The sequence below is a fragment of the Perca flavescens genome, chromosome 21 (assembly GCF_004354835.1).
Source record: "Perca flavescens isolate YP-PL-M2 chromosome 21, PFLA_1.0, whole genome shotgun sequence".
NCBI classification, from domain to species: domain Eukaryota; kingdom Metazoa; phylum Chordata; class Actinopteri; order Perciformes; family Percidae; genus Perca; species Perca flavescens.
This window is the reverse complement of record NC_041351.1, coordinates 7127299-7147084: the sequence shown is the minus strand read 5'-3', so window position 1 is coordinate 7147084 and position 19786 is coordinate 7127299. Positions and strand designations below refer to the sequence as shown.

Here is a 19786-nt window from a genome sequence, read left to right as displayed (position 1 = left end):
TGAAATTTCAGCATATCCCTCCGTCTCTGGACCACCAGAGAGGAAGAATGATGGGCGTAGACCTTCTGACCCTCAAAGTCTTCCATGTCCACCCTCAGCTCATTGTAGTTCTTTGCTTGGCTTGTTTCTAATCCTGAACAGACTGATCTCATAAAGTGGCGTATGTATGACACGCCAATTCTTATGCCATTTTGGCGTGTTATCTGTACGCATAATTGCTTTTTAGCGTGTTTATCAACACCGTTCAGCCGCCATTGACCTACATTACGTGTGAATTTTCGCTGTAGCGAGTAGTATGAAAGGACGTAAGTCCACGGAGGGAGGGGACGTTGGTTGGGGTGGTGGATGTGTAAAACACAGAATTTTCATCTAGGAGAGCCGGGATCACGTCCTGCGTGTGGCGTTTTTCAACCGTTGTGTTTTTGACGTTTTTTTGTGTGTTTTTGACGTTTTTTTTCATGTTTTTTCCGTGATTTTGTGTTACTAAAGCCTTTCCCAATGTTCTTTTCCTAAACCCAACCACGTGTTGTGTATGTTTACATCCACTGTGTACAGCGTAGACCTACACGTGGATAGCTCAAAATGCGTACAGATAACACGCCATTTGGCTTTAGGAAAGTGGCGTGTATGTTTATTCAAAATCATGATTCCATGTTGGCCTGAAAGATGAACGGTGAGGCAATTAATAATGCTCTAATTAAATAGAGTAGATAGAATTTGAGTCCGATCTTTTATTATCTCTTGATCCAAATTGACTAATTTGTGGATGAGGTTTGGTAGTGGTGCATTGCTGTTTGTTCCTCCATCCTCACTGTCCACTCTCCTGCAGAGTTGTCGATGCCCTCGTTGCTCATGTCACAGTAAGCCAGAGGGGCCGGCTGGGTAGATAGAGTACACTTAGCCCAGGCCCGAGGGCTCTGTAGACGTCACTTCAGTCTGTGGGCAGAGGGGACTGATGAGCTGCACTGCCAACAACTCTGAAGCTTTACCAAAGAGAAAAACAAGATATTTTTTGCCAAAAAATAAGGCTTCAAACAAAGAAAAAAATCCCATACACAACATCCTGCACTGTATCACTGTCGCCTTAAGTCGTCATATAACGACAGGTAAGCCTGTGTTCCACTTTAAATAGCTTTTGCTTGAATGTTCTTAATGTGGGCATCACAGTACTGAAAGGTTGTTCTGCAGCTGATTTCATGAATGCATGAGTATTATCCTTACTTTGGCCAACAGCAGCAGTGAGTATCATTAGCCTATGTATCCTGTCCTACGAACAAGGCTGACAGACAAGAGTCTGACATGATAAGAGAGGGTTCAGTGGCAAGCTCAAGGAGACTTTCACAGGACTAGTGACTGGTGCTGGGATTGACCCTGTAATCTGTTGCAGTCAGGATCCAGGCTCTGTGTTAGGGTAATTATTTATCAAAGAATGGAAAAAATCTCTTAAAAGTTTGTTTACTTGAAGCAAGTAGAGTCAGTTTACAGCACTTCAGCATAAGTACAGAAAATGACTGTCGATAGTCTTTAACAGTAGCTTTTTATAGGGAAAAGGGAGTAATATCACACAAAGAGAAACTTTCTTATCTCTGGCCAGGCTTGACGTCTCCTCTGCATGCCCTGCCCTCAGGGTTTTTCTGTGCTTTTTACAAGGTCAGTGATAATCATGATTATCACATGAGAAACAGAAATGGATGCACCGTTTCTTATGCAAATAGTTTAACATTAAAATGAAGCAAAGACTATAGCAAGCATAACTTTTCTAACACTCTGGTATCGCTGTATCTGATAGTCCATTGTTCATATTTGGCTATCAGGTGGTGAATAGATCTAGCCTGGTCCTACCAGACTCTCGAACATTTCATTTGTACAGAGAGTCTGGCCACTCTCCATTGACGAATGTTAACTTCCTTGAAATCAGGTACTCTGTTGAAGTTTAAAACTATTGGATCTGCCCAGAGCCACTCTGGATCTGCCACAACCAATCGCTAACGTTTGGTCGTGACGTCGGCTGAGCATCGCTAGCGTTCGCCTTAGCCAACTCCTTCACCACTAACGGAGCAAGCTGGAAAATCAAACTTTTCCTGAACCCCGTGGGGAGGAGGGCCACAACATCATGGCCACCAACACAACTCAGCAAAGATTGTTCTTGCTCAGGCTTTAACTTCTGGATATTGGGCAGCGTTGCCACAGCGGACCGTATGGCTTCGCTTGCATCTTTCTCCATCGCCATTACGGAACTACAACTCAAATTAGCGCACAACCGCAACGTCATCATTCTCAGCCACTCCCTCTGTTCTCTGATTGGACCGGTAAAGATTAGGCCAGAGAAAACCCAAGACTATACCGCAAACCCAGACGGAGTACTGAAGGAAAATGAAAATTGAGCGGAAGTACGTAGGAGGGCGGAGCCAGGCTAGAATAGATCTGTGCTTTTCCTCTTTTTAGACTTTCTGGTAATGAGTGATCATACCATGTTGATAGGGTTACTTTAACTCTTTGTTCCTTCTCATATCCGAGAGGAAAGTGGCAGGGATGCAATTTGATGATGTTGTCTATTTTTCCGCAGGCTTTACACATTCAGTCTGTTTACTAGTTGTATAAAGCCTAGCCAAGCAGCTAACCGGCTCTTTTCTATTCATAGCCAGTCACAACCTATATTTAGCCTCCACTAAAAAGATGTAAAAAAACATCACTAGGACCTGAAAAAGATTTTCTTGATTACAATTAGACACACAACGATTAAAAGGGCATCACTTCATCTATCAATTTTTATTTCAAATAATTGTTCAGGTCCAATGTCATGTATTGTATGTATGTACATGTATGTAACGGTTTTCTGACCAAACATTTAAAACCAAACGGTGTTTTAATCATCAAATGATGTAAAATGAGGAAAACCATCAAATCCTCCCATTTCCTTTTGACAAATGATGTCACATCAGAAAATGCTTGACAAAATGTGTCCTTCTAAAGAACAGTTGCAAACAACATATTTTGTTGTTTAATCTGGAGGACTTGTTGGTACGTGTGCTCGGTGTCAGCGAGACCTGATCCTGAGCACTCACAGAGACGGTAGTCTGTAGCCACGGCGTTCCATTTCCGGGATTGCTCCGGTGGCGGAGGAAATTCCGCCGGATGCGTGTCTTTTCGCTGATGCTTCTGCTTTCTTTGTGTTGGAATTTTAAACTCTGGTGGATTTATGGTTCACTGCTCCTCAGATCTCTGCAGGGTAAATCCAGACAGCTAGTTAGGCAGCTTCTGACAATTTGATAAACAAAAATGTCTATTATGCTTGAGGAAATGATACCCCAATCAACAAAACTGCCTAAATTTTTTTTTTTTAACATTTAGCTGACTCTTTTATCCAAAGTGACTTACAATTGCTATTATGTCAGCAGTCGCTCGCCTCTGGAGCAACTATGGGTTAAGTGTCTTGTTTAGGGACACATTGGTTGATGTATCGCAGTGGGAATTGAATCCAGATCTCCCACACCACAGGCTTGTGTCATATCCACTGCTCCATCACCACCATTTAAATACCACCCTTAAAATCACCCGGAGATTCAGACCCAGCCAGACTAAAAGCATTAATAAAAACTGAGATTTGAGCTCCTGATTTAAGTTTGTGTTCTGTTTTTCAGCTGTTGTTTGGTAAATTGCTATTAAACACAGTTGAAGAGGATTTGAATTGCCATTTTTTTTTCTCAGTTCTTATCATTTTGGCACTGATTTTCTTTTGGTGATGGCTAAAACCTCTTTGGGGGGGGGTGCCAAAAATGTCTCTATGCAAGAAAAACCCTGGTCTGTTTGACTCACCCTGGCTTGCTGGCTAGTTGTATCTGCTATGTAGAAAGAGACTAGAAGAGATTTTACTTCCACAGCATGGTGCGGTTACATGTCTTTGTGCGAGCAGATAAGGAGGCAATACTTGACAACCAAGCTTTCTGCCTGCAGATTATTTTGGCTGCAGTGGTCTCTGTGTGTATGAGATGTGGGATGCAGATATGGTAAATCATGCAGTGATTCTCTAAACATGTTTCATGCACACAGACACACACAACTGGAGACATGATCACAACTGTTGCAGCTGTCGAGGTGGAGCTAGTTTTAACTACTTTATATACAGTTCTAGGGCTGCCCAATATATCGTATTGTATTCGCCATCGCAATATGAACCGACGCAATAAACACATTGCGAAAGGCTGCAACTTATCACGAAAGACGCTTAGAGATAATTTTTTTGGTGTTAGTTGAAAGATGTCAGTAGAAAACGGCACTTTAAAATGGAACTTTTTTTATCGATGTTCATTTTTTTGTTCAATGAAATAATGTTGAAAAGGGTTTCATTTATTTTAAATTCAACATGCAATTTGTTGCATTTTAGCAGAACTGAGTACATTTTAATATCTGTTTATTTATCGCAAGTAATATTGTTATCGTGATATTCATCAACGTTATCGCATACTGCATATTTTCCTCATATCGTGCAGCCCTATACAGTTCGGTTCAGTGGTTCAGGTCCCTTCAAAAGAGTCACCTGCCAAATCTAAGCGGTTGTGAGATGATGATAGAGGAATACTTCACTCCCAAAATGACTCACCATGTGTTGCATGAATTCCTGAAGAAAACTTTGTTTTTCTTGCATGACTCCAAGGTGAACAGAGAATCCAAAAACAGAGACAAGTCTTGATGAATTGAACTAATACGGGGCCGCTTTTAACAACAACAACTCTATCGAAACATCTGTTCCACATAACATTTAACCACATAAACAGTGAGGGTAAATAGGAAGGTTTTAGCTGTGTTTGGGGAAGTACTGAGCATACGACTGGATAAACCATACTTGGATTAAACTGCATGAGTGTGAGTGTGAGAGTTTGTACACTGAAGTTAGTTTTGCTGTATTTGAAAATCCTTGTTAAATAAATAGAAAAATAGCAGGGGGCACCCTATAACTATAATTCATCAAGGATTTTCTCTGTGTTTAAATTCTTTGTTCATTGTGGAGGCAGGCTAGACAAACTTAATTTTCTTCACAAATTCAGTGATCATTTTGGAGGTTAATTATTATTCTTTTAATGAATGAAAAAAATCAGAAGATTCTGCATTCATTTTTTGGAATTTTCCCTATTCTTTGGTCATTTATGACATAACAGATAATTGTATCTATTTAAACAATTACTTAAATAAAACCAGAGAAGTTTAGAGGGGAAATGTCTCTTTGGTGGAACTGCTGCACAATTGCTATAAAGTAACTAGTATCTAAAGCTGTAAAGATAAATGTAGTGAAGTAAACATATAGTACCTCACACTAGGAACTACCTCTCATTTTTAAATTCTGCTTTTAACAAGTGGCAGTGGCTTTCATTGTCCTCTGATCCCGCATTGTTCCTGTGAGAGTTGGTTTGAGATTAACGCCGGAAACTCTTCTGTCTCACCCCCTGCCTCCCCTTCTCCTCCCCCCCTCCCACCCCTCCTCCTCCTCCTCCTCCATACTCTGGACTTTCTCACTGCAAGCCAGGTATTTTTAGCTGTGACATAATGCCCCTATATCTCTCTCTCTCTCTGTCTCTCTTTCACTCACACTCTTCCACTCCTTGTCTCTCTCTCTCTGTCTCTCTCCCTGTCTCTCTCTCTTTCTCACTCACTTACTCACTCTCTTTCACACACACACACACACACACACACACACACACACACCACAGACCATCCCTCCTCCTCTCTCCCCCTCTCCTCTCTTGCCCCCATCCCTCTCTCCCTAGCTTCCAGGCTATAGGGCTAGCTGCAACAGTAATTGAGTGCTCAGGTTTCACTCTTTCAGCTGCAGGCTGAGAAACATGGCAGTGGAGGAGGCAGCAGACTATTTGGCAGAAGTAAGTCTTTACTGTCTGTACTTTACTGTCAAGTCATCGAGCTCTCTGACTGTAAACAGACTCCACTCTCCTGTTACGTTGCATTAATGCTAACAGGATTTGGGGAATTTACAGGCAGTAGGATTGAGTGATGTTGTGTGGTGGTTACTGGTCCAGACGGATTTTTTCGGATGAGGTGGGACGTTAAAGGTTGGAGGGGTCGTTGATGGGACGGGTCGCAGTGGCAACTCTGCTGCACCACTCTGCTGCAGTGTGCGTGGATGAATGTGTGTATGTACAGTACATGCCTGTGGATCTGTTTGCTTTTCTAACTGCTCAACTGTCATTGTAACTTTTTATAAATTCCTACTGATTGTGTGCGTATCAGCCTGTTCATGCAGTATTGTGTTGCACAGTGATGTGAATGGACGCACCTGACCTTGGATGAGTCAGTGGCGCATGCTCTGTGTATGTGTTTGTGTTTGTGGAAAAGGGGAATAAAAGGGAGAACTACAAAATGAAAAATTAGAAGAAAAGGAGAGAGATTGATGTTTATAATCAAGTTAATGTTGTCATTAACTCAAATCCACTTAGTGAGGTAGACAGAAAGCCCTTCACAAGCCTCTGTAATCAGAAAAAGCCTGGTGTTATGTGATATACAGTATGCAGTATATGCCAGCTTATCATCGGTTTACTGCAGGACCCAAAGAGCATTTTAATGAGACTCCAATATTAGCTGGATTTTTTGTGTGGAATTTTGAAACATTTGTCTGACATGCTAATAAAACCAAGTAGGAGGGCTTGAATCTGATGTAGTTTAAAGAATACTGTTTTCCTTTCAGTAAAAAAGGTGATTCTGTTAAATATAACCAACACAACAAAGCTAGCTGGTCATAAGAATGATTACCAGTGTCTCGTCTCTCAGCGCCATCGCTTGCAAGGGGGGGTAGCTCCCATGTTGGAATGTGTGTAACTGTATGAGCGACTGTAGCATTCTTTGTATATATCTCTCATGTGTCTGGAATGACACAAGTCTTCACTCTGTTACGCTGTTACAACCCCAAGAAATTATTAATGCTGCCGATAAATCCCTCCCTCCTTTTGTTCATGAGTTTTAAACTCCAAATAACACCCACATATTTTCATATCACAAGTCCACTCTGTGATTTTTATCCCGCCGTAATGTGGACAAGATCTGCCACTAATGATTATATTCATTATCAATTCATATTTAAGATAAAATACTTGATTAATCGCCTAATTGTTGGGTCTTAAAAATGGCAGAAAGTTGTGAAAAAGTTGACGTCTTCAAAATAAGCTTGTTTAGTCCGTCTAAAACACAATGTTATTCAGTTTATTGGCATTTTTCGCTAGGCCTAAAGGATCGATAGATTATCATTAATAGATGACGTCTAATCAATGAATTGTTTTAATTGTTTCAACTCTATTATGAACATAATAATAATGCGATAAACAACACTGTCAAATGCATTCCTGGCTCACACCAACCAACGTGGCACAGGACCAGAGCTGGAGCAACCTGAGAGGCATGAAAATGAATACAGTGAGGGAGCTGATGGCAGGAATCGCAGGGAGGAGCACACTTTTTTTTAATTTTTTGGGGCTTTTTTTCCTTTATTTCAGAGTGACAGTGGATAGACAGGAAAGGTGGGAGAGAGATGGGGGATGACACGCAGCAAAGAGCCGCAGGTTGGATTCAAACCCGGGCCGCTGCAAAGGCCTCAGCCTACATGGGGCGCACGCTCTTACTGGGTGAGCTAGAGGCCGCCCCAGGAGCACACATTTAAACAGGAAGACACTTTTATTGATTCTATTTCTGGGCTCTTATCAGTGACATTCCTGTGTGCACATGTACATGCATGGACTGGTCTGTCTGTTGTTGCTCATTTCTACAGTTATGCGTGCTTATTACTGCAGTATGCTTTATGTTTCTCTCTTTATCTGCCCATATAAGGTTTTCTTTTTCAATTTATATATATATATATATATATACAGTAACAGTAATAACAGTAAATAAGGGTTGTTTTTTCAGCAGAGGAACCAAACAAGAATTGAATCACTCACACAGGCTTGTAAATGTGTTGGTGCTGTTGTGTGTGGATGTAGTTAAAGAATCCAGTATATATGTATAAATTTGCATAAATCTTTGTAGCAGTTCAGTTTAGTTCGATGTTTTACAAACTTGTTTTAAGGACGTCAAGCTCAGGAGGTAGAGCGGTCGACTACCAATAAGGTCGGTGGTTCGATCCCTGGGCCCCGCTGTCGACATGTTGAAGTGTCCGTGGGCAAGACACTGAACCCTTCTGCTTCTTCTTCTCCTTCGGGAAAACACGACCCTGCTGCAGTGTGGTATATGAGAGTCAAATGTAGGGTACATCGTACGTACACTCAAATTGGCTGTGCATTGTGGGTATTTTATAGTGGACTATATAGTGAATGAAATTAACCCGCGGCGAATTCGAACACCACTACAAAATGGCGAACACACTATGGTGCACTAGTTCCATGATAGGGAACGGTTTCGAACACAGCTATTTCTATCTTCAGTCTGATTGTCTGTCATGTAAATTCAAATGTAAGGTTGTGTGGAAAAACTCAGCTGGACTTCAGTGCTCTTTGTTCAGTGCTTTCTGATAGCGTGATGCCTTGAACTGGAATTCTGATAATGCTCTGAGTTATGGGCAGCCAAGCCTGGTGCCACGTTTAACTTGGCATTGTGCCCTACAACCCTTCTCAGCACAATGCCTCTCCCACAGCGTCCACATGCTTTCAACAGTGGCCGAAACCAACCAGAGGTTTTGTTTTTGATAAGAAACGTTTCATTCTGCTTTTCCTTTTTCCTCCACTTGTGTCACTTGTTACAAGTTGCCAAGCCTGGCTTAATTACTATATGAATTGTGATTTTAAATGTGCAGGTTTGATATTGTGAGTCAGATTCAAGTACTGTATGTGAGCTGCACCGTTCATTCAGTTTGCACTCCCAGTGCATGTTTGTGTAGCATCTGATTTATAAAGACAGCAGCTATGCGATCAAGTGGAAGGGATTAAATTCCAGGTCCAGGAAACTATTTTAATTATCTATATAAAGAAAAAGATCCAATAACCTTTTATGTGTATGTAGTTGTGGTAATCATTACACATTACAATTTATCCTATCTAGTGCGTTTTTAAAGTAAACAAGATCATTTATTTGATCAGTTATTTCATATATCTGCTTTGAAATCATAGAAAAAAAGATGCTCTTTATAACTCCAGAACTTCCCTGAGAATCATCTTTCTTCAATTTCAAAATAATCCAGTCATAGTTGTCTGTACATCAACAGGTACATTGTAAACAGGAACTGCTAATAGTTAATTCGGTGTACATTTATTGATTCTAATTTGCCAATTTGCAATTTGTATTCACTGACTGGCAACATTAGTACATCCCATTATACTTCATCCCAAATTATGGGAACTGTAGTTTGGAAATTTAGCGCATGATTATCACCCAAATAGAAGTGAGGCAAAGTACTATAATACAGTAAGAGTGACAAAATCCATCGTTGTTGTGGGCGCACAGTGTCCGTCTATGAAAACTGTAAGTTTTAGTTATTTACAAAAAAAAAAACATTCTTGAAAACTATTTAAGCATTGCATTTAGGGGCAGATGCCCTTTTTCCATTAGTAATGGGAGTCAAACAGTAACAACCGCTTATATCTAGGGATGCACATATACCGGTGCCAGTATCGGGGATCGGTCCGATGCCGGGCGCATGTACTTGTAATCATAAAATTACTCCGATACTACCACACCCGATACCACCTCATAGCAACGTGACATTAACTTCTCCGTTGAACAGGTATAGGCGGCGGAAGAGGAGCAACAGCAGCCCTTTTGAGATTTTTACAAAAGGTTTTGAAACTTTTACAAATGTTTTGTAAAATACTCGCAGTAGCAGCCGTTCGATAAACTTCTGTGTCTGATGTCATGGCGTCCGGTAAGCCCCCCGAGTCTCTGCCCCACCCAGTGGATGCTGACACCAAAAACACTCCTTGTGTGTGTGTGTGTGTGTGTGTGTGTCTGTGTGTGTGTGTCTGTGTGTATGATGATGAACTCAGATAAGAGCCTTTCACTGGGTGGGAAATGAGCTCTGCTGTCAGCTTTAGCCAACAATCTGTCTACAACAACAAAGATCATGCATGGTGCAGTGAGCATGACAAGACTGCTCACTGCAACAAAACTATAGAACTTAAAATTACAGAGAAAACCTCTATTACTCTCAATAAATCCAATATGTCATGTCATATATTATGAAAGTCTGGATTGTTCAGTTCAGGTAATTAACAAATACCCGATCTACATAATAATTGTTCACTTAACAACTTTATTACATGACTATAACATTTTAATGTTGCTGCTATTTGGCTACCATTAACAAATACCTTCATTGCCTTCATTATTTTACAATATGAAACTGTGTGTCCTGCCACGTGGGGACGTTTACTGTAAGCTTTCCAGAGTAGTTTAGGACACAAATATAAAGTTTCCATCTAACTGGCTGACTCTATGAAATATTCAAACCCATGGCTGCACTGTTCCATTAAATGGAAATATTCTAGATGTGTTCTTTGCATTATTTTATCACACATGACCTCCAAATTAAGCTTTATATATTTGGTATTTTTGGAAACTTTGGGATCTCCAATAGAATTTAAAATAAAGTTCTGTTGGTTTGAACAATGTCTGGCTGCACAGCACAAGTTTGTAATGACTGACTCGCTGTTGGAAGCTACAGTATTAAAGCGAGCTTATGTACCTTTTTTGAAAGCAGAAATAACACATTCCTCCTCTTACAAATGAAAAGTTAAATTCATACGCAGTAAAAGACACAATTCAATACACTCAGGGGTTTTGCTGCTACAGCCTCACTTGGTCTGGTATGACCATTAGCTCATGGTGGCTAATGTTATCGTAGCTAGTGTGTGCTAGGTTTGTTTTCAGAGGTTATATAAATGTTAGTTTCCTCATTTATATACATTTATACCATTTAGCAAATAACAAAATATGATTACATTGGTTATAATGCTCTGTTTACCAAAGTAAAGACACTTATAAGCTGTGCGTCGGATAGTTCTGGCCTCGCCGTCGTCCATTAATTCCTGATAATGGACACCTCGTCGGGCATTAACCCTTACATAGTCTATATCGACAACGTTTCATTGCCAGGATTGTTCAGGTGCTGCCAGAAATTCCGCCGGATGTCCGTCACCTTCCGCTTTCTTTGTGTTGGCATTTTAAACTCTGGGGGATTTATGAGGACTATGGTCAACCTTTTCTCAGATCTCTGCAGGGTAAATCCAGACAGCTAGCTAGGAAATCTAAAACAACTTTTGAACATACAGATGTTCCACTAAAACAAGTTCCTTCCCGAGGCTATTTTGCAGAGGCACCGTTGCTCCGTCCGTCGCATAGCACCGCCCAAGACGATTGTGATTGGTTTAAAGAAATGCCAATAAACCAGAGCACGTTTTTCCCCCAATCCCGGAATGTTGTGTGGTCTAGCCAGACCCTGCTCCGCAGCGCTTTGGAGGAAGGTCTAGCAATGCAAGACTAACCCTTACATAAATTGCTGCACTATAATAAAACTATAACCGCCTATAACCTTGATGCAGACCTGACACTTATAATACATATTATTAAATATTATTATTGTTAAATTGTGTTATACAAAAAAATCAACAATGAACTTTAAAACTCAATAAACAATGTTGTATTTCTATTTTTCCAACAAAGAGCAAACTCTTTCTGCATTAATCTTTGATTGATGATTGAGCCTCTTTTTAGGAGAACTATCTGCAAATAAAAACAGCTAAATAAACTTTTTACATCCTTAAACTCTTCTCTATTTGTGCCGCTGTAATCCTGCATCAAATACAGAGTTTATGTGAAAGCAGGTTTGTGTATGAGCCCAATCAGCCTTTTACCAACTCTATAATGCTTTTTGTGTGTTTATTCTTTCTAGAGACTATAGTAGGTTAATAGGCACATGAGCAAAGGGTAATTGGGGAATGCACAGTGTTGCTGTGTGGGTATCTGTTTGAATACACGGGTGTGGCAGACTGTAGCTCTGCACTGCAATCATGAAATCAGAGACACACACTGATTATCTGCCTTCCTGCCTTAAACCCTTCATCTCCACATATTTTCCTCTAAATATTCTTATGCATTCATTGTAAAACAAAAAACCAAGCAAACCTAACAGATATGGTAAATCCCTCATTATTCTTGGCTTGTGATGTTTGACCAGGTTTTCACTTTCCTTCACACTCAAACCTAGTATTTCAAATTGGTTTTGGCTCTTATTTAGCTTCTCAAAGGACTTTCCATATAAAATGTACCATATTTTTTCAGCTAATAACAAGAAGGATTTATTCAATTTATCTCTCATTGCAGGGATTCATAGGGATGTTATGACACATAATGCATTTAATAAAATAACTATTAGCCTAGAATAAGCTCTGTGGTATTTTTTTATAATTTATGCTTTTTCTTTGCACTTAGACACAGCAAAGGCTCTTTGGTTTGTTCATACATCCATCAGTTTTTATTTTCCCTGGTTTTCCGTGTACCTGCAGTCCTCTTCCTGAAGTTAAGATGACAACTTGTTCCTCTCTCTCTCTGTCCTCCTGCAGACGGACGTAAACGCCAGTTATTTGCGATCAGCTCGGGCCGGGAACCTCGAGAAAGCTTTGGACTACCTGAAGAATGGAGTGGACATTAATATTTGCAATCAGGTGAGATACATAACAAACAATCTTCAGAAAACAAGAGTGCACTTCCACTTAATAGTAATCAGTTTTTGGCTTTCACTATTAAAGTGAACCTGCTGGTGATGAGTGTAGCAATCTTAAAGTGATATTACTCCTAAATGTTTGTTTGTTGTAACAAATATTAACAAATCACTCTGGGGCAAATTCCACACTATTGTCCAAATGCATTGTTTCCCCAAAATATGACTAAATACACTGTTTCCATGTCAGAATATTGCCCTCGATGAAGCTCCAAACTCAGCCGAAAATTTGTGTTTTTAGGCTACAACATTTTTTGTCGCATACAGAAAACATCTCCTCACTATCCGCGAGCTGCCTGTCCCCTGAACACACTGTAAAATAACGTGGTCTCTGTAGACAGCCCAGGCTCCACACACGGCAACAAAAATAAACTGTGCCAACCTGCACCACGAAACATAACAAACAGAGTTCCAGCGTTCCAGCCAATAACCGACAAGAAGGATTTTGGGGTGGGGGTTGGGGGTGTTAGTGTGCAGAAGCACGGAAGGGAGGGAGAGGGGACGGGAAGAGGAGGAGGGAGGGGCGAGCTAGCCTTGTTTTGTTTGAAAATACTTCGAACATCAACAAGAAGTGCCGTCACCCAACATCGCATAGAGAACCTTTAATATTAATTTGCGTTTTGGGTAAATTATTTTATGAGGGAGGATCCAAGACCATTACCAATTAAAGACTAAAAAGATGATTTGTGTATAGCCATGCATTTATGATCCCCAGAGGATGAATCCTACTGATTTTGTTGATGTATTGACGCCGACATGAGGTTGACATTTGTGTTTTTTAATAAAATGTCTCAACATCTGTTGGATGGATTGCCATCACATTATGGTACGCAAATTCATGTGCCCCTCAGGATGAATTGTAATGACTTTGGTGATCCTTTAACATTTCTTCTAGCATCATCATCAGGTCAACATTTGAATTTGGTCCAATATTTGGTATATCTGCAAAGCTACTTGGCAATCGTTATCATGCTAACACGCTAAAGTAAGATGGTGAACATTATACCTGATAACATCAGAACGTTAGGTGTCACGGTGAGCATGTTAGCATGCTGACAGCTGCATTTACCTCAAAGCAGGATATCTTTCACAGGGTTTTATATTGTCAGCCATGCTTTTTTACCCCTAGGTCAAATGTTTAGTGTATGTTTCCCTGGGTCAGTATGTTGGAATTGCCTACAACTTATAGCCTGCTGATGTTATACTTCTTGAAGCCTTCGCCCTCACATTTGCAGACAGACAGTTTTTTTGACTTTAGACATTGATATCTCCACAATGGCTGAACGGATTTTTACCATCGAAACTGCCTTGGAAACACCGATCTCCCTTTGCGCTTTTTGCAATTCGAACGGCAAAGATAGCCCCTAGCAATCTCTTACGAGGACCCTGGGAACATAGTGATGACCCCCAAGCACCACTATACCTACCAGTGGGCTTGGGTTTGTTATCCACAGACAGGCAAGACAGAGTATTTAGAGACGGACTAACACATTGTTTGTTGGGATTTGTCAACAATAGCAAAAATATAGAATACTGGCAGCATAATACTGTAATAAATATTGTCATAACCAAATTTGTTTGTTTTGTGTGTTTTATGTACAAAAGGCTTGGATTAAAGATCATATAATGTTCAGTGTTAGTAAGTGAACAACAAACTAGCTGTTTTAAGAAAGAGTATACATTTAATCTCTTGGTTTTAAAAGCTCTCTCTCTTCCTACAGAATGGTCTGAATGCTCTCCATCTGGCCTCGAAGGAGGGCCATGTGGAAGTGGTGGCTGAGCTCATCAAGCAGGGCGCCAACGTGGACGCATCCACCAAGGTGTGTGTGCCACCCAGGAGTCACACAAACACTCACACAGCATGGATTCACACACGCACGCACGCGCGCACACACACACACACAGACACACACATACACACACACACGCACACACACTGTTGTTTGCTTTGTCAGCTCCTTCCCAAAGTCACATTGCATCAGCAGAAGTACAGGACATGAATGGCTGTGTGTTAGCAGAGAGGTTGAGTGAACTGATTTAGTAAAAAGGAAATATTCTCGTTGATGTTTACATGACTGTTTCCCACATACATGTTTCTAAATTATGTGACCGTGATGTAATTCCACACAGTAAATGTATCCATCAAGAGGAAGTAATAATTACATTTTATAAGGATGCATCTTCGGCTAGTTACTCTTCCGGAGCCGGCAGTTCCGTTCTTTACTTCCATTTTATGCTCTTTCTATTCCACTACACCTCAGAGGTACATATTTGACGTTTTTCATCCCCTTCCTGTCCAGTGAAAACCATGCATCTCCAGATGTTTAGAGGTTGAATGTTTGTGATAAACTGAAGGATGAAGTGCTCCTTTATGTGATCTTTTATGTTACTCTTTTGGTCCAGTCCAGTGGTGTAGTCTAATGTATTTTAGCAGGTATACTGTACTATATAAATATATGGAGCAGAATGGACATATCATAGTGGGGGGTCTGGGTGTCCTCCCCTACGGAAATTTTGAGCATCATAAACTTTATTTCCTGCATTCTGATTTTTTTGCACCAATTTACGGTGGAAATACCTTTATTTAGCCTATGCGAAGGAAAACACAGATGACAATTCAAAATATATCAAAAATATAATGGAAAGTATGTTACATGTCATTGGGTATTTTTAGGTGGGTATATGGAAATCCTGGAGCATTCTTAGTGGATATACTGCGCATACCTGCGTATCACGTAGACTATACCACTAGTTCAGTCAAAGTGGAGCATTTAGCAACTCAAAAGGCAGAGATTTCCTGATTTTTCCGAGATATTTAGGGAATGGAGTCGTATAGACCAAAAGACAAACAAACGCAAACTCCAGATTAACGGTGTGTGATGTGTTCGAAGTTTGTTTCATAACAACTTTACAAGATGATATTATGTCCGGGTTGTGCTTACAGCTTGTGACGGCTGCCAAGAAAATTCAGTTAATGCAGGTTTGCGTGCACATGAACGTGACTGTTGAAGCAGAGGTTGAAGCCCCAGTATGTGCTCTACTGCTGCATATTAACTCCATGAGAGGAAACTCAGTATGTAACATGTATATGCCTTCTTGTCGTAATGCAGTCTAGTAGTAAGAGAGGAAAAGCAGATAGAGCAGTTCAGATTCAGGAATGAGGGGAGGTGTGTATGTGGAGTTTCTAGTGGCAGCAGGGATGACAACATGGCAACAGCTGCTGTTTGGCTGCTATAGCTGACACATATACAACAGGTGCATCCATGAGAGGCTTAGTATATGCAACTCACTCGCATACCAACTCTACCTCCCAAATGTAATCATCTTCTTCTCTTCTCTGTATGTGTACTGGTATTTCCTTCACTATAGACCTGTACTGTACATATAACAATAAAACACCCTGTAGATAGGGGTTTATTGATTGTGCAACATGAAAAAAGTTAATTTTAGGTTTTTTTGTAACTCCTTATTTTCTGTCTTACTTCAATGTGGGTATAATCATTTTTAAAGTCAAGTTTTGGAACCACAGCTCCTATAATTTGAGGGCTTTGGATGCTGTCAACAGTTAGTCAGTTTTTTTTAAGTTATACGGTTACATTTTGCTGAATTGACACCAATAAAAGCATGCTGAATTAGCTATTAGCAGTTCCTATTTGCAATGAACCCATTAATGTACCGACGACTATCACTGCTTTAATTTGATACTGAAAAAAAACGTAAAACGCAACAATTCGCAGGCAAGTTCTGCAGTTATAGTTAGCTTTTTTGATGATTTCTAAGCAGATTTATGGACGTTTATTGGACATCTGAGATAATGATATCCTGGAGAGGTTAAGTCACACTGAGTCTAAAAATACTGTATGTGTATCATATCTGTGTGTTAAGGTTTGACTGAGTTCTGATTTCATGTTTTTTCTAAGCAGAAAGGAAACACAGCCCTCCACATAGCTTCCCTCGCTGGGCAGACAGACGTGGTGAAGGAACTTGTCACCCACAGCGCCAATGTCAATGCACAATCTCAGGTAAGACAGACAGACAGACACACACACACACACACACACACACACACACACACACACACACACACACACACACACACACACACACACACACACACACACACACACACACACACACACACCAATCTTTGTTGGAAATCTATGTTGGAGTGTGTGCGTTCATGCAGATGAATGTGTGTGTGTGTGTGTGGGCTGAGTCAGCAGCTCTGCAGTGCTTCCTGGCCCACATTCAATCGTCAGCAGACACACACACACACACACACACACACACACACACACTCACACACACACACACACACTCACACTCACACTCACACACACACACACACACACACACACACACACACACACACACACACACTGCTGTGCTCACCACAGTAACCATAATAATATCAACTTTAAAGAGGAACTATTATATAGCATGTTCAAGTTCATACTTGTATTTTGTGTTTGTACTAGAACATGTTTACATGCTTTAATGTTCAAAAAACCCTTTCTCATACTGCCCATGGCTGCTGCACCTGTATTCCCCCTCTGTGTGAGACGCTCTGCTGGAGCGCCTGTCTCTTTAAATCCTCTTCACAAAAAAAAATAGTCTGCTCTGATTGGCCAGCGTGTTTCCTGGAATCTCCGCTGCGCTTCAGTCATGGCTCCAGTTCTGTTTCACTACTAGCAGCTGGATCTACTGCAACGGAGTATGTAGCATGACTTTGTCCCGTAAAAAATCACAAATAAAGCCTTCTAAACCCAATAATACACAACCGACATGTCCCAGCAGTAATGTGACCCGGAGTTGGGGAGAATTTAACAACATTGGCAGCCAAGATGACATATTTTACTGCCGTTAGCATGTAGCTACTATGGTTAGCAGTGGAAAGTTATAGATATAGAAGCCCTTTCTACAGTCAAAACTCACAGATAAAGGCTTTCAAACCAAATACTTCCTAAACAGAAATGTTTTAGGAGTAATGTGACCCAGAGTTGGGGAGAATTTAACAACACTCATAGCCAAGATGACAATTTAACTGCTGTTAGCATGTAGCTACATGGGGCAATGTTAACACCGCAGTAGCTTAAAAAAAAACAAAAAAAACCACTCCAGTCCTGCCTACCTGGAGCAGATGACCAATCATAGAAGGCCGGAGAAGGTCGACTAAGCCGAGATTGGAAATACTGTTGAAATCGGAGCGTTCAGAACGTTTTAGCTCACTGGGATTTCTCTAAAAGACCTTTACCTCATTATTTGAAAATGTAACATTATAACATTGTAGATACGACAGAAAATACGTCCACTTTAAGGTGTTGGTCTGAACTGTAGAGAGGAAGAACATGAAGTTGGTATTAATGAGCTATAATTTTTGGTGCTCCACTGAAACTTATTAAATCCTCATTTATAGTTTTATTATTTTAAAGAATAATTCAGATTATAGCAGGAAAGCAGAGAGCAGAGACCGCTGATATGTAATTAATAAATAATACAAAAGTTTAAATACATTACTGTCTCCATGTAGTGAGGAGCCTCCACAGTTTCCTTGTATCTCATAATCTATATTAAAGGAATATTTCATATTGTAATATATTCATATTTCTGTCTTTATTTATTGGTTGGTTTGTCTAAAGCACTTTGTAACTCTGGTTTTGAGAAATGCTACAATAAAACTTTTTAGTAGTAGTAATAATAATAGTAGTACACAACCCTCCAATAAAACTACACATTGTAGTTTTTACATACAATTTTTTGTATGGATTGAACAAATGAGTTATGATTATTATTTTTTATATATATATATATATATATATATATATATATATATATATATATATATATATATATATATATATCCACCTAATTATAATAGTCATATATATATATATATATATGACTATTATAATTAGGTGGATGTCTTTATACCTTTTATAGCTAGGCTAGCTGTTTCCCTCTGCCACTAGTCCTTATGCTAAGGCTAACCGTCTTCTGGCTTTGTATTTGCAATACAGACATGAGAGTGGTTTTAATCTTCTTGTGTGTGTTTTCACTGCAGTTTTTCTCTTTTAAATATAAGTTAGTTTTATTTCCACTCATCATCGCTGCATTTTGACTGAGAAGGTTCAATTAAATGTATTATAATAAAATCTGTTGGTGCATCGACACCAGAATTAATACAAAAAAGAGAAGAGGAGGAGAAGGAGGAGGAGGAGGAGGAGCTTTTTTTGTACACTGAAATGATTTTTGAATCCTCGTGTTGCCATGGAGATCCGTTTTCTTGACCTTGTTCTAGTGTCGCACCACAACAACCACGATGCAGACGCTTTATCAAAAACACCCGAGGGCAGAAGTGAAACGATCTATTGATTTAAAAATCTCAATATATATACATTCCTATGTTTTTTTTCCTCCCCCCAATCTCATCAGTGAGAGTCAGTGAAAAGTTCAGCCGCTTTTTTAACTACACTAGAGACCATGAGAAAAAGAGATAGACAAAGTAAAACACACACACACACAAAAACACTTCAACTGCTGCTTGTATCTTTGCTGTTATCAGGTGTTGGTGTGTTGGTATGTACAGAGGTGACAGTATGTACTCCATGATAGCTCTGCTGGAATAGTACACTTGTGCAGTCGTTGAAATAGGAGATCAAATCTTCAATCATAGCAATGTGCTGTATATAACAACGTTATACTATGATGCAGCAAACTTTCTTTAAATTCAATAAAGCAATTTATAGATAAAACAACAATTGATGGTTTAGTCAATTAAATACCTGAAAGGTACTATCACATTAAATCTTTAGTGCGTAACTTTTTTATACGAATGAGCGCCCGTTACATTCAAGCCATTGCCAAATGAGTTGCTACAAAGCTAATTAAGACTAGCAGCTCCACACAACTCTCTCTGTTTCTCAGCATGGCTATGTTCAGAAGATTGTGGCGTCCGGTGACTTTCCCGTGCAGAAACTTGAGTGAAGATAATTACCTCTTCTGAAGAGTCCATCATGTTTTTTAATCCTGCGTGTCTTCCTCTGTCCTCCTTGGCTACTAGCAACTGCGTGGAGAGGGTGG

At 40.0% G+C, this 19786-nt stretch overlaps 1 protein-coding gene across 11 annotated transcripts in view; it reads left to right on the top strand.

The window, feature by feature from the left end:
* Positions 1–19786, top strand: part of LOC114548170 (ankyrin-3) — a 120146-nt gene that overhangs the window by 17425 nt on the left and 82935 nt on the right. For all 11 annotated transcript variants that reach the window (XM_028567944.1, XM_028567937.1, XM_028567938.1 and 8 more), the window contains exons 2-4: positions 12549–12650; positions 14428–14526; positions 16630–16728. In XM_028567944.1, coding sequence (XP_028423745.1) covers positions 12549–12650; positions 14428–14526; positions 16630–16728 — 300 coding nt within the window. The remainder of the gene's footprint in view (positions 1–12548; positions 12651–14427; positions 14527–16629; positions 16729–19786) is intronic.